This window comes from Drosophila eugracilis, unplaced genomic scaffold, assembly GCF_018153835.1.
Source record: "Drosophila eugracilis isolate 14026-0451.02 unplaced genomic scaffold, ASM1815383v1 contig_1890, whole genome shotgun sequence".
NCBI lineage: Eukaryota > Metazoa > Arthropoda > Insecta > Diptera > Drosophilidae > Drosophila > Drosophila eugracilis.
This window is the reverse complement of record NW_024572744.1, coordinates 78614-95272: the sequence shown is the minus strand read 5'-3', so window position 1 is coordinate 95272 and position 16659 is coordinate 78614. Positions and strand designations below refer to the sequence as shown.

Genomic DNA, 16659 nt, shown 5'->3' with positions numbered 1-16659 from the left:
TCCAACAACACTGCAGGCGCAAACGAGAGGCAGCCCAGCTACAAAGGTCCATCGACGAATTGGCTGTCACCGAGGACGGCACCCAATTTAAGGGGGGAGTAGTTAACAACCAACTCCCAGCTTAGGCTGAGCAGGCCAATTCTAATTCCCCATGTTAATATTATATTATTATTATTATTACACTTTCCTCTCATGCATGGTCCACCCTAAATCGGGTCCACCTTGTGGGCCCTAAGCTGAGCCAGCACATTGTACCGTTCCGATCCGTGGCTCCGTTTCGTTGGCTGACAGCGATCGTTTGACTTCTGCAAAATGTGAAGGTCAGCGTCTGCGCGGGCAGCCGGCTATGCATGAGCTTTTGTTAGTTCTTAAGTTTAGTTTTAATTTGGATTCGAAATAGAGAGCACTGGCTCGATCATAAAACTCCGGCCTCAGCCGTTACATTTATTCTATTTATTGAATTTGGTTATTGTGCCTTAAGGGCCATAACAACGGGGATAAGTATCTCCCACCGTAAACTTCGGACGAAGGAAGGAGGTCGAAGCGACTACCCAACTACTCGGTGGCTGCCATCCTGGATGGCCACCAATACCTAACCAACCGGCTCTACCCCTGCCACGAGGCACCGCCAGCCGGCACTAATAGTTACGTAATTCGGACGAAAGAAGGAAATCGAAGCGACTACCCGACTCTTCAGTGGCTGCCATTCTTGGTGGTCACCAACACCTAACCAACCGGCTCTACCCCTGCCACGAGGGCACCGCCAGCCGGCACGAATATTAAATAACTGGTATACATAAAATCAGCCAACTCAAAGTGGCACCGTGGGAAAATATGTTTGAATATACTTCAATAGATAAATTTAAATTAATGGGCAATAAAATATTGAAAACATTAAGAGTAGCGCTACTCAACCCGGTGACCCAAATAACAAATTTAAAAGAAAAAGAAGCAATTTTGTCTACATTTCATGATGATCCAATTCAAGGAGGTCATACTGGCATATCAAAAACTTTGGCCAAAGTAAAAAGGCACTATTACTGGAAAAGCATGTCTAAAGATATAACTGAGTACGTAAGAAAATGTTAAAAATGACAGAAATCAAAAATAACTAAACACACAAAGACCCCTTTAACAATTACAGACACACCAATAAATGCTTTCGACAGAGTGATAGTGGTCACTATTGGTCCACTGCCAAAATCAGAAAATGGCAATGAGTATGCAGTCACTTTAATATGTGATTTAACTAAGTATTTAGTTGCCATACCTGTTCGGAATAAAAATGCCAATACTGTCGCTAAAGCAATATTTGAATCTTTTATCCTAAAGTACGGTCCAATGAAGACGTTCATTACGGACATGGGAACAGAATATAAGAATTCAATTATAGACGATCTGTGCAAATATTTAAACATTGCAAATATTACATCCACAGCACACCACCACCAGACAGTTGGAACAATAGAAAGAAGTCATAGAACTTTCAATGAATACATACGATCTTACATATCGGTTGATAAAACTGATTGGGTCGTATGGCTTCAATATTTTGTCTTTTGTTTCAACACGACCCCCTCTATGGCACATGCATATTGTCCATATGAGCTAGTATTAGGTAAAACAAGTAATTTGCCAAAACATTTTAATAGCATAGATAGTGTAGAAGCACTATATAATATAGATGACTATGCTAAGGAGAGTAAATATAGATTGGAAGTAGCCTATAAAAGAGCTAGAGTTATGTTAGAAGCAAATAAGAATAGAAATAAACTACTATACGATCATAAAGCAAGGGATATAGATATATCAGCAGGTGACAAAGTTTTATTAAAAAACGAGACAGGTCATAAGTTAGATCCTAAATATACAGGTCCGTATATAGTAACGGAAGTAGGAGATAGAGATAACATAGTAATAACAAATAATAAACATAAGAAACAAACAGTTCATAAGGATAGATTAAAAATCTTTATTTCATTTTTTTTTTTTTTTTTTTTTGTGCTTTGCTTTTATTTATTGAATCTACTCTTAATTTTGAGACTAACAATAAGTTGACGAATCTTAACATTAAAATTTAACTAACAGTATACTAAGACTGCATTCTGGTTGCGCGTCCCTCAGGTCGGTCGCTGGGTGGGTAGGTCATTGCGACGAAGGCGTGATTGGTTGCTTAACCTTGTTAGACCTCTCGCCAGGTGGTTAGGGTGCACCGATAGCTTGGTGAAGTACTTTACCTTTTGTTCTGCGATCACTTCTTTGACTGGTTGAATGTTTAAGTCGCGGTGTATGTTTTCGTTGCGAACATACCACGGTGCCCCGGTGATTGTTCTCAGGATCTTCGACTGAACTCTCTGAACAATGTCAATGTTGCTATTGCTGGTGTTCCCCCATAACTGGGAGCCGTACATCCATATAGGTTTTAGTACCGAGTTGTACAGCATGATTTTATATTCAAGGCTAAGAGGTGACCGGGCGTTGATAAGCCAATGAAGGCTGCTGGCTTTTAGCTTTAGGTGTGTTCTTTTGGCTTCAATGTGCCGGCGCCATGTGAGTCTTCTGTCGAGATGTACTCCTAGGTAAGTTACTTCGTTTGCTTGTGGGAGTAGAGTGTTGTTTAACGTAATCGGCGGGCAGTTTTGCCTGTTCAGAGTGAACGTAACGTGTTTGCATTTTAATTCGTTCACTTTAATTCGCCAATCTGATAGCCATTTTTCAACATCGACCATATGACGAGCTAGCTGCGCAGTTGCTTGAATTGGGCATTTAGAACGGCTAAGAATAGCTGTGTCATCGGCAAACGTAGATGTTGTCAGACGTGTGCTTGTTGGGATGTCTGCTGTGTAGAGGACATATAGTGTTGGCCCTAGCACGCTACCTTGAGGAACTCCAGCTCCAATAGTGTAATCATCAGATATAGCAGTGTTGCACCTCACAACAAATTTTCTGTCGTGAAGGTAAGACTCTAAAATCTTGTGGGTGCTGTAGGGGAGCATTGTCTTGATCTTGTACATTAGACCTTCTAGCCAAACTCTATCAAATGCTTGAGAGACATCTAAAAATATGGCAGTACAGTACTCTCGTTTTTCGAAAGCGTTTCGAATTTCTGATGTTATCCGGTTGACCTGCTCAATTGTTCCATGCTTTTCACGAAACCCAAATTGGTGTGACGGGATTCCTTCCTGGATTCTCAGGTATGTGTTTATCCGAGTCATTAGGCATTTTTCAAAGAGTTTGGATAGGCAAGAGAGTAGGCTTATAGGTCTATATGACGTGGGGATAGTGTGGTCTTTCCCCGGCTTTGCTATCATTATTATAATTGACTTTTTCCATCTCACTGGAAAGTGGCCAAGTTTTTGCGATGGCATTAAAGAGCTGGGTGAGAGTGCAAACGGCGCAGTATGGGAGCTCAATGATCATTTTGGGAGTTATGAGGTCGCAGCCCGGGGATTTTTTTCGGATTCAGTTGTCTTTTGATGATGTTTACGATTTCGTTTGGGCGAAACTCAATCGGCTCATGTTGAGGCTGGGGCTCATATGATAGAGTCGGCAAAGTAAACGCATTTGTGGCAGGATTTGGTTGGAAAACATTTTTAAGGTGGTTGGCAAACGTGCTGGCTCGGTCTGCGTCACTGCGCGCCCAGCCGCCCGTGGAATTTCTAATAGGCATCACGGTTTCTTTCGGTGAGCTCAGAGTTGGGTGAGCTCTCCATAGTGAGTGTTTTGTACAATTAGTTGACAATTGCTCAATGTAACGGCGGTGGACATATGTTTCTTCTTGCTGTAGAGCTTGAGCAAGTTGACGTGAGGCATGTTTTAAGCATTGCTTTGCAGATGGCGATCTGTGAATTTGCCATGCTCGACGTAAGCGTCGCTTTTCGAGGACGAGCTGTTCGATTTGTAGATTTGACTTCTTTTGATTCCATTGTGTGTTTATAGTATGAGGTGTTGAAACTCGAGCTGCAGAGACGAGTACAGATTCCAGTGAATTAACAAAACTGTCTACGTTGGCTTCATCGCTAAGGTGAGGACTTAGCTCAATGTGTGAGCTAATATACTTCCTGTACTTAACCCAATTGGTTTTATGTGAGGTCAGTTTTAATGGTTGATCCCATGTTCCTGGATGTCGGAGTAGAGTAAAAAGGACAGGCGAGTGATCAGATGAAAGATCCGAGAGGCATTCGGCGCTTATCATGTTTTTAGGAATATTTTTGGTAATCGCAAAGTCTATTAAATCCGGAAGTTTCTTTGGGTCTGCCGGCCAGTATGTTGGTGTGCCAGAAGAAACATAGTCGAGCTTGTTCTTGGCTTTGATAATTGCATTATAGAGCTGCTTTCCTTTTGGAGTCACGAGACGAGATCCCCAGTGTGTGTGCTTGGCATTGTAGTCTCCTGCTGCTATGAAGTGGTCTCCGAGTGAGTTGAAAAATTGCATAAACTCATCTTCGGCTATTGTGAAGCGTGGGGGGCAGTATACGGCGGCTAGCATTAATTGCTTGCCAGTATTTAGGTGTATATTTATGGATGTGGCCTGTAGGTAGTTTTTAGCAAATTTCGTATGATAATGGTGCTTAATACGGCTCCTGATTAAAATTCCAGTCCCGCCGTGTGCTTTACCATCTGGATGGTTTGTTCCATAGAATGAATATCCTCGTAGTTGAAAATTGTATCTGTTTGTAAGATGTGTTTCTGAAAGCAGCATTACGTCGATTTCATTGTCTAGTAGGAATTGCGCTAACTCGAGCTTATGCTGCGAAACGCCGTTAGCGTTCCACGTAGATATTCGTAGGGAAGTCATTATTTGGATTGTTGTGAAACCAGCATTTGTATTAATAGATTTTGGTTTCGCATCAGATCTTGCATTGTTGTTCGCATAAACGACATAAACTCCGTAAGGCTTTGTTGTAGGCTGCATATCATAGCTTCAAAGTTACTTTTTGGCTGCTCTGGCGGTTGATGCTGCTGAGCCGTGTTCGGTTCTTGGTATGCTGATTGCGGCAATGAGCTTTTTGAGGCTGGGGTAGACAGTCCTAATTTTAAAGCAGTGTGATTTCCACCGCAGTTGCCGCACTTTTTTGAGTTGTGGTCATCTTTGCTCGCTGGGCAGTGTGCGGAGTCATGAAGCTCACCACAAACTACACACACAGGGCGCAGTTTACAGTAAGACCTTGTATGGCCAAATTCTTGGCAGTTCGCACATTGTACCGGGCCATTGCGTTTGTGCGGCTCCTCAACCGTAATTCTGCGGTGCAGCAGGAACTGAAGATTGTATATAGGGTGCACTTCGTATTTCTTTAGGGGCTTAATTTCTGGTTCGAGCTCAACCTTAAAGAGTGGCTGCGGCTTTCTATCCCTGTTAAGGATATTGAAGACTGTCTTAGCGCTAAATCCCTTCTCTTGTAGCGCCCTTGTTATCTCTGCAGGCGATACTTCGGACTCTATGCCCTTAAGTACGACTTGCAGGCCCTTGCTGCTTTTTAGCTGATAAGTATAAAAGTTCATTTTTTTGTCGGTGAGATATTTTGATAATACTCTGTAATTATCTTCAGACTTCGTTTGAACTTTTGTTTCCTGGATGTTGCCCTTTACGAGTGGTATTATGTGAATATTTCATAAATTGCACTTAGTATGGCCATACAAAGATACACATACATAGATAAATAGATAAATAAATACACATATTCTTTTAATAATTTCATTTTCTATTAATCTAACAACATAAAACAACAAAAAAAAAAAAAAAAAAAAAAAGAGATGTATTAATTAGAAATTTTTATTATAAAAATAACTTCATTATATTACGTTTTTTTTCAAAAGGAGGAAGATGTAGTATGCACATATACGAGGTGTGTTCAAAAAGTAAGGTGACTCTTCAAATTTCGCGAATTTCAAATTTTTCGATTATCGATTTTTTTGTTTTGTTATATTGGTACACTCTTCCCTAACATCTGTACCAAGTTTCAATGGAACATCCTCTTTTGTTTGGTTGTGAGAGGCGTAAAGTTACAAGTTGTTTTGCGAGCTCGGCGATTTTTTGCTATCGAAAAATATGGATCAAAGGATTTGGATTTTTTGGCCAAAAACAACACCACAATAATGCCTCAGCCACCATATTCACCGGATTTGGCCCCATGTGACTTTTTCTTGTTCCCAAAACTGAAGATAATCGAAAAATTTGAAAAATTTGAAATTTGAAAAGTCACCTTACTTTTTGAACACACCTCGTATAACTTCTAAAAGGTTTCGATAATCGAAAAATTTGAAATTCGCGAAATTTTAAGAGTCACCTTACTTTTTGAACACACCTCGTATTAAATACCCACTGTACCGAGAGTACTTAAAGGGTTCGCACTGTAACACTTTGTTGCAGTGTTTACATAATCCAAAGTCCCGGCCGAAATACGAACCGATCGTTCTGGCTTAGCCCGCACACAGTGCTAGTGTCAGCATAATCGTAACAAACGGTCAGCATATGCATACCCCTCGCGTCTCCACTTGAGAGCGCATAACAACGTATATTATTATATTCCTTTATACAAGTTAATTATTTTCCTTATGGAATAATTAAAAAAAATTAATTATTTGAAGAAAAGTACTTTATTCTTTTAATCAAATTTTACAACTGAACTTATAAATTCTAATCTGGCCCTACCTAGCTGTGAGTCGTAGGCAGCGGTTTCGGCTGCGCTGCTCCTGTTGACCAACAATGGGGACGCCTTCGGCAGCGGTGATTCTGATTGGAAGCTTTAGTGCTGAGTCGCTCGATATTTTGGTGTCGATCCATGATTGGTGCACTTGAATGCACTTGCATCGATGGGAACGGAAATGTTTGGCAATCGGTGGCTTATTCCTAGAATTTGGTCTTATTAGCGGAAACGTTGGGCAATCGCTTATTGCTTATGACTTGGCGCGTGCAGGAAATATTGCAGACGCTGAGTTTGCAATTCATTGAACTTGGGTTCAATGTTTTTGGTCTTAACTAACTTGGGTTCAATGTTTTAGTTCTTAACTCTTCCCCCTTCAGTTTATGCTTGTCCTCAAGCGATTTCTAAAAATAGGGAATGTCGTTAAACCGAGGTAGTGGTTTTTGTACCTCAATTATTTGATCGCAATTTAATTGTGTGGGTATTGCATTGACCTTCGTTTCCAAGCTTGTTGTAGGTGCCAACTGCAATGTTATACTCCTTTGCTTTTGGTTGTACTTCTGCAACCCCAAGATGATAATTAATGCGATACCAAACAGGGTTATCAAAGTGATACTGTTCACTGTAGAGTGGGTTTTTATCAATTTCAATTGTCCTGTGTTGTTTATGTGTAATGCCTCCAACGCTTTTAAAGATAAAATTCTCAAACGCTCGGTTTCTTCAGCAGTAAACTGCACGACTGGTAAGCCTGGTTTCATGATAATCGGCTCCAGGTTACTAAATTGCTTGTGGTTGATCGATATCGAGTCATTAGATAGTTGAATCACGTAAGTGCCTTCCAGATGTAGTTCTGTGCCATTCCTGGTTATATCGCCTTTGTAGTTGTTTAGTAGGATGATTCCGTTGCCGATTTCTTCTATTTCTGCTATGTGATCGGCATTACTAAAACTGCACAGCGCTTTTTCTCCTCTGACTAACTTAGGAATGCAATCTGAATTACTTATATTAACAATATTATTCTTATCGCATATTTTTATATTTACTACTGTTTTACAATTTTTTCGAATGCCATATATGATATTTTTGTGAACAAATATTTCATTTAAATCTAGGTGTATAATCGAATTATTTTTTACAACAGGTTTTACAAATAAATTTTCGTATTCTATTTCTTCTAAATTGGGTATTTTAACAATATATAAAAGTGTTTTTTTGTTGTGTACAATTGAAATGTCGGAAAACTCCATGATTTCTTCTACCGAAAGAGATGGCAGATTATTATTTCTTTTGAAAATTTTATCAATTTCAGTTAGTTCATTTTCGTTTAACAAAATCGTATTTATAATATTTAATCGTGCCCATTGAATCCCATATTTAATGTTAACCAATAATTCCTTTAATAGTCTAACCTGATTGTGTAAACTGATGGCTATTTCGATGCTAATTGAACTACTTTTTTATAGAGTTAGAGAGGGCATTTGATACGGATGTGAGTTTATTTATTCGTTGTTCCAATTGCTTATTTATAATGACCTGTTGATTACTATTGCCAATGAGGTTGTTTAAATTCTGTTCTAACATAATCAAGTCATCGTGGTCTGGACTGCCTGCGATATACTTCCAACCGGATCCTAACCAATCTAAAGACCTGGCTTGACGGGATTTTGGGGAATCTGTGATTGTCTTGAATGTGTAAATCGTAGTGTTTATCTCATGATTAATTGTGTCATATAATGGACTGTGTCTTAGGCTGTTTTCAGTATGTTCTTTTAACAGGGTTAATGCATTTTGAATTTGATCAAGATCTATTACGTGTACTAATTTAGTCATTGATTTCTGTATTTTTCCAAGTCCTTTATGCATTGTCACGATTTGCGCGTCGGTATAGTTCGTGATACTCATTGTTCCGGTAGTGCCACCCACATTCCATAGTATTCTGAAAAGTTAAATTTTGATATGGCTTTTATGTACTACTTTTCCTGATTCTGTTAAGATAGTAGTGCTATTGTTTTCTTTAACGATTTCTTCTTTAAATCTTGATGATAGCTTCGAGCCTAGTCTAGCGTTTATCTTTACAAATATTACCTGTCCTGGTTCGTAGTTAATGATCTCCTTCCGGTTCTTGTTGTGGTTTAGTAAGTCCATATTCTGTCTTGCCTTGAGCTTTTCGATATTGTCCTGTCTGGCTTTCTCGTACTGGTCTGGGTCTGTTGTCACCTTTCTACCATAGAAAACCTCTAAAGGTCGTTTCTTAGTAACTGAATGAAATGTATAATTGTATTCGTATACTGCTCTTTCTAAAAGCTCTTTGAAATCTCTATGAGTGTTGTCTTTCTTAAGACATCTCATAATCTCGGAAAGGGTTGAATGAAATCGTTCGATTTGTCCGTTCACTGAACTTTTGTATGGAGGTGCGGTATACGTTTCTATTCCTAGTTGGTCTAACATAAATTGGATTGATTGTGAATTAAATGATTTCTCGTTATCAAAAACAATTTGTTTGGGAACTCCAAAGAAAAATATAATATCACGCAAAGGCGTTCTAATATCTTCTGTCGCTTTTGATTTAACTATCTTGGCCTGGGCCAGTTTCGAAAATTTGTCTATTGCTGTCATTACTAAATGTCGTTCAGTGGAATATATGTCTATATGTAATGTCTGACCAGGGTACTCCGGAATTGGTGTTTCTCGAAGTTCTGGATTGGGGGGGTGCCTATCATACTTGGATTCTTTGCAGACTTTGCATTGCTTCACAATGTTTGCGATTTTCTGTCTCATTTTAGGGAAAAAGTATGTTTCGGATAGTTGTTTTTTATTTTCTATAGCGTTACGGTGTGCTCTTGCATGTGTCTTGAGAATTTCCTCCTCCTGTTGTGTCTCGTTAGTCAAGTCCTCTACTTTTGATTGCGTGAATCGGGCTTTAATGCCTTTGAAGTGTATTTTGTAAAATGATTGTATTTTTCCCATTATTTCTTCGCTTGTGTGAATACCGTTTATAATAGAAGGATTAAGGTGTCTTTTTAAGTCTGCTAGTAACTGTTCTGTGGTGTATTCTGGTCTCTGTATCTCGTGTCTGTGATAGGTGGGAAACGGAATGGTAAATCTATAATCGGCTTTTTCTGCTTTGCGAAATATAATCTGGTTCCTGAATACATTTATTGGGGTTTCGATGCTAGGTATTAAATCATGGTTAGAGCTTCCTGCGCTATGTTGTGTGGATACTATAGAATTGATTTGCTCTGCTGGTATTCTGGAGAGTGCGTCGGCTACGATATTTTCTTTCCCTGGTTTATAAAGTAATTCGTAATCGTACTCCTCTAAGTATGCCTTCCATCTCTTAATTCTGGCATTCCCATTCCAACTACTTAAGGAATGAGTTAAAGGTTGATGATCAGTGAAGATCTTAACCTTTGCTTTACCGTACAGGTAATTTTTGAGGGCTTTGAGTGCCCAAATTATTGCCAGCATTTCTTTCTCATTGGCCGCATAGTTTTCTTCTGCTTTACTGAGTGTTCTAGAAAGGAATGATATCGGTTTGTTATCTTGCGAGAGTACTGCGCCAATTGCGAAATTGGAAGCATCGGTAGTCAAGTGGAACTCCTTATTGAAATTTGGATACCGGAGAATGATTTCTTTTGAAACTAGACTACTTTTAAGTTTTTTAAAAGCTTCAATTGCTTCTTCATTTAGTGAAATAAATTTTTTTGCTGACATTCTTTTGGACACATGTCCGTCTTCCCCTCTTAAAAGAGAAGTAAGAGGTTTTGCTAGTTTAGCATAGTTTTGTATAAATCTTCTGTAATAGCCGGAAAGGCCTAGGAAAGACCTGAGATCTCTCAAAGTTTTTGGGCACGGATAACTTGCTATTGCTTCTACTTTGTTTGGGTTTGTTTCTATTCCTTGATCGGAAACAACAAAACCGAGGAATTCGACTTTGGATTTCATAAACTCGCATTTGTCCAATTGACATTTCATGTTAGCATTCTGCAGAGTTTGGAAAATGGTAGCTAGGTTTTTTAAGTGAGTATCATCGTCTTTACCAAATATGATGATATCGTCTATGTATATGAAACATATTTTCCCAATATGTTCATGAAGTATGTCATCTAGAGCGCGTTGAAAAATTGCAGGCGCATTTTTAAGACCGAACGGGAGTCGAGTAAACTCGTATTTCCCGTTGTTTACGGAAAAAGCGGTCTTTTCTATATCACTATTTCTTAGTGGGATTTGATGGAAACCACTTTTGAGGTCTAGAACGGAAAATACTTTATTTTCACCTAGTTGAGTAAGGACCTCATTTATTTCAGGGATTGGATATTTGTCTGCGATTGTTATTTTATTAAGCTTACGATAATCAATAACCATGCGATATTTCTTTTTTCCTGAGGAATCAGTTTTTTTGGGTACAATCCACACTGGTGAATTGTATGGAGAGCGAGAAGGTCGGATTATTCCGTCTTCTAAAAGTTCTTTTATTTGCTTGTTTACTTCGTCTTTCAGTGTCATTGGATACTGATAAAATTTCGAGTAAACTGGGTCATCGGACGAGGTTCGGATTACTGCCTTCACATTAGTTGTGTAGGTCAGTTTTTGGTTTGGATCAGCAAATAAATCCGGAAATGACTTGAGTAAATTTTTTAGCTTTGCTTTCTGTGTATCGGACAAATGAGACATTCTAGTAGTAATGGTATTTACTGCTTCAAATTGTTTTTCCTTAATAGGAATTTTGATACCATTTTTTAGTATCATTACACTTTTGCTGACGTTAATTTCAGCGCCTAACTCTTTTAAACTGTCATTGCCTAAGATCGCATCGAAAGATTTTAGTGTTGGTAATAGGAAAAATTTTATTTCTACATCTTTAATATTAAAAAGGTTCGCAATTTTATGGTGTGTAACTGGAGTGCTGCCTCCTACGGAAATGGCTTTGAAAGAATTTTGATTTAGTATGGGGTTGGTTACGAATCTTGGTTGAATATAGTTTCTATTCGAACCGGTATCTATTAGAACTTTTAAAAATTGTCCGTTCCTCATGTTACATATAAAATATGGAAGTGAGGAACTCTTTACTCTAAAAAATTCAGAGGAGTGGTTTCTTGATATTCATGTCCAATGTTGTCAGTGTCCACTTCGTCAATCTGTTCTACGTATTCTCCTAAATTCACTTCTAAGTTGTGTTCGTCTTCATAATCTGTCATTGTTCGTTCGTAATCTGCTATTGTGGCGTACGTTTCAGCCGCTTGGGCTTCTGCATCGTTCTCTATGGTTTGTATATTAAAATTTCTTTGTCTTTTCTGCCCGTCTGGCATTGGACCTGGTGGTCTTTTGCCAACTTCGAAACGTGGTCTATTAATATAATTCACCGCTCTTGTTTGTACGCTGGAGTCTACCTCCATGGGAACTGGACGGGGCTGTGGCTTTGGAGCCATCGGTCTTGCTGGTGCAAACTGTTGCAGTTGAAATGGTCCATTGGGGAAGGTTGGTCGGGGTGCAGCTGAAGGCTGGTGTCTGAAGCTATTAAAGTTCTGTCCGATCTGAGGGTTTGGCTGTTGATGCCCATAATGTTGGTATTGATAATTATAAACTCTTGGTGGAACTGGTGGGGCTTGTCTATTTTGTAACTGAATGTTACGTGGTGCTGGTATTGGTTTCAAATTAGAATTTCTAAAATTTCCCGATTGGCTCTTGTTAGTAGCGTGATTTGTTCTAAAGGTTTGGTTTTCTAACCTTAGGCACAGATGTAGTGCTGAAGGCAAATCTGCAGGCTCTTTAATTCCTAATAAGCGAGGTAAATCTCCTCGGAGTCCTCGTATAAATGTATCGAGAGCTTTATCCCTAAACATTTTTGTCATAAGTGATTCGGACTCTTTACTTAATCCCATACACCCGATTTTATTTAAAATGAGGGATAAGTGCTTGTACACCGCTTGGTGGAATTCTTCTACTGTTTGGTTACCAGCTTGTATCAACATGGTCATTTGATATTCTAAGGTGTTTATATCACGCTTGTCTGCATAATGAAGAGTTAGACATTTAGAAATGGCTATCCAATTGAGGGGTGTATTATAAGATTCTAATGCCGTATCGGCATGTCCTACAATCTTATTGCGTATGGTATGTAGAATGCCATAGTATTTTGGCGTTCCCTGATACGCGCTATATGCCTCTAGGATTCTGTCTACCCCTTTCTTCCAAGAGCTAAACTCTGAAGGGTCTCCCGAAAATTCCCTTATAGCCTTAACTATATCTGGTACCTTGTCTAGATCTTGTAAATTTTTAGCATGTTGTGGGGCAATTACCTGGTCACCTATGCTGGCGAATTCTTCTGGGGTGTTATGTTGTTGTAAAAGCCCTGGCAATTGCTGCGCTAACACTTCGCTTATCATAGCTGCAATTGCAGCTCTATCCATATTAACGGTCATGTTTGTCGGTTGTTCGTGTCCCTCACCTTGTGTTCCTACAGCTTCTCTTCTTAGTATTGGGGGCCTAATAAGGTTGTTTGCGTTGGCCATTAATTCTTACTTAATTACTTATTCTAATTAATTGTTAGTTCAAATTTCTTGGAGTTTTCTTTTTTTTTTTTTGCTTATGAATAAATTTATAACCAGTATCTGGTTGGTTCCTTCTACTTTCGAGGGTCCCTTGGGAATCGTAAAGTTGGAATTTTTTATACCACAATTGTGGTCTATTAATATAGTTATCGTTTTACACAGTTTTATGTGATCTTAATTTACTAAGTTTGTTTGTGTTAGTTTCTTTTGATAATAAAATTTTTTCAATCTTACAATACTATGATGAATGATGATATGGCTCCTCCCTCCGACGATCCGGATTTCATCCTTTTTGTAGCGTTACAGCAACTACTGGGGATCCTGCAATACGCACTTCTCGAGGGGTGATCTGCGACCTTGTCTACAGAACTTGGAGACCACCGATGGGCAAGAGAACAACTAAGTTCCAATTTCCTGGAGTTATGGAACGAAACGGAAAAATTTCTTTAGCCGTGAGTTGCGCGTTCACTTTACTCCTAGACCGATTGCTTGCAAAGGTAATTGCAGGCCGCGAACTTATAAGACGTTTTGCTATATTGTTGACGCGTACCTGTCCCTGTTCGGGCGCCAGTTAATTATTTTCCTTATGGAATAATTAAAAAAAATTAATTATTTGAAGAAAAGTACTTTATTCTTTTAATCAAATTTTACAACTGAACTTATAAATTCTAATCTGGCCCTACCTAGCTGTGAGTCGTAGGCAGCGGTTTCGGCTGCGCTGCTCCTGTTGACCAACAATGGGGACGCCTTCGGCAGCGGTGATTCTGATTGGAAGCTTTAGTGCTGAGTCGCTCGATATTTTGGTGTCGATCCATGATTGGTGCACTTGAATGCACTTGCATCGATGGGAACGGAAATGTTTGGCAATCGGTGGCTTATTCCTAGAATTTGGTCTTATTAGCGGAAACGTTGGGCAATCGCTTATTGCTTATGACTTGGCGCGTGCAGGAAATATTGCAGACGCTGAGTTTGCAATTCATTGAACTTGGGTTCAATGTTTTTGGTCTTAACTAACTTGGGTTCAATGTTTTAGTTCTTAACTTACATAAGTACATAGCCGTCTCTCTGCCGCCGCCTACGAGCAGCGCAGCTACGAGACTTAGCCTTACTTAGACTTAAGAAATATTGTAAAAGACAGAGACATTTTGATCGTTGGAGCGGCACCTCAGCTGCTCCTTCCAAATAAAAATCAACCAAACTTAACCCTTGGGTTTAATCCTTTTATCACAATTTAAGATTTCAAAACCTATTGTTAGTATTCAAAAGGAGAAGATTAAATAAATAAACACCAGAAAAAAATTATAGTAATAATAATAAAGCCCAATTAAATTAAAACCCAACAGCAAACGTAGTATTAATGTAGTAGCAGTATTAAAAAAATAATATTATTTAAAAAAAAAAAGAACAGAATGATGTTTTTATGGCAAATCAAAATTCGAACATAATTTAAAGGATATTTAATTTCTATTTCATTGAATTCTAGTTGACTAATATAGCAATATTTGCAATAGCTATTCAATTAAGTTTTATAAAAAGGGTTCAGTTGCTTGGAGGTGAAGTCTCATTGTTGTTGCTCTTGAATTTTTTACGAAATGAATTAAATTACAGCCAGGTGACAGCACAAAAATTTTATGTTTGACTCTTGAAAGCTTGAAGTTTTATTGGGATCACTTTACATCTACATTTATTGTTTAACTTGCTTTACTTAATATTTTGAATTCGTTAATTTTAACACTACCACTAGTTGATCCGCTAGCTGCTCTGTTACCCGAGATCGGCTTTTCGAGCGGCTGAGGATGGCGGTGTCGTTTGCGAGCGTGAATGTAGTTATACACTCGTTTGTGCGGATGTTAACTGTTTAGAGTACAAAGTGTGTGGGTCTTAGAAGACTACCTTGAGGCACTTCAGATTCTAGAATATAGTCCTTAAATGTTGTTCTTTTTAACATACCCAAAAGTTTAAGCTATTTATTATTATTCTCTGCCAGTAGGTTTTTCATATTATGATGCATGAGTAAATCTGGAGCTGGCTGGTACACAGAGCCAACTGTGCTTTTTCAGCTTTTCTTATTGGATTTACAAAGTCCCGTCTTATGGAAACACAACGTCAACGCTTCACATTTCCCGGGGCCATTCATAGCGGTGTTAATTGGGAAAGCCCACAAAAGCAGTAAATTCTTTCCTTATATACTTACATGATTTACACTACTTTAAGACCCAAAAGGTTAGGAAACATTCATCCTTACACGCTCGGTCCGAAGTACAACCTCGATATCCAGAACGGCAATATCATCAGCATTCGCATGTACTCTGGGGCCATGGCTACTCTTCTCGGTGATAATATCGGAAACAGTCTTGACCATTATGACTATTTCATCGCGTATTTACCTGTGGGTCCAGTGATGTTCAATTCAAAATATTTACCTATTTCTGCCTGATAAGGAGCTAGCTATTTATTACCGAACTACACCACACCTGCTTATATTATAGAACCGAAAAATATAAAAAATCCGGTTGGTTTTCTACTTTAAATAGCAACGATCTTTGTAATAGAAATAAAAAAATTGTTACCGCAGTTAAATTAAAATACATTTTTTATTGAACATGTAGTTATATTAAAATAAATTATTGATATGCATTAAGACAGATATACATTAAAGCTGTCCTCATGCTTACATTTTTGGGTTTTCGAATGTGGGTCCCCGGGTAATAGAAATATCTGCGTATGGAGCAGATTGAGCAATGTGAAGCACCTTAAATTTCTTTAATACTAGTAGAGAATAAAACTTTTGGGCCGCCTGAAAGTAAAATAAATATTCTTTGTTTATTAAAAATATATAATCTTTTATTAATTATACAGTTCACTGTCGGACAGATTTGAATCATTATAAAGAAAAAGGAAGGTAAACTAAGGCACTATGTAACGGTATCAGACCAAATCAGAAGAACATATTTCAGAAAATTTTATGAAGTATTGTAAAAAAACGACTAATAAAGAGAGGGCATTGTTTGTTCGTATCATATAGAATTTTCACCAATTTTAAAGACACGTTCCTGCCGCATTTTTTCTATTTCTCAAGAAAATTTGTCGATGCGCGTTAGAAAATATTTGCTGCCCGTAGAGAAGATATCAATATGTAAATTTTTTCCAGTTTCTTTGACTGCCTATCGTATTTGTCCATTGCACAGATCCTGCAGTCCTGAAACTTTTCGTAGGGTAATTTTTACACCTTTCTTTCTTTCCATTGCTGTTCAATTACTTATTTAATAAAAATAAAAGATTAAACTAATCCATCGTCGTATAGACCAATAAGTTTACTGTCATGTCTCTCAAAGCCGCAACTGTTCACCATTCAAAAACCAACATGAACTAACAAACATTTTAATTACAGAAAAAGCTGATCACAAAACAGCACATACAATATACCACACTCGCCATTACCATCCACTACCCATAAGCTTCGA

General features: G+C 38.3%; 1 protein-coding gene across 2 annotated transcripts in view; it reads right to left on the bottom strand.

The window, feature by feature from the left end:
• Window positions 1-15770: 15770 nt before the first annotated feature.
• The window catches only part of LOC108114678 (double-strand-break repair protein rad21 homolog), a 52963-nt gene continuing 52074 nt past the window's right edge, over window positions 15771-16659 (bottom strand). For both annotated transcript variants that reach the window (XM_041817736.1, XM_041817737.1), the window contains exon 8: window positions 15771-15992. In XM_041817736.1, the coding sequence (XP_041673670.1) occupies window positions 15867-15992 (126 nt within the window). In that variant the 3' untranslated portion in view covers window positions 15771-15866. The remainder of the gene's footprint in view (window positions 15993-16659) is intronic.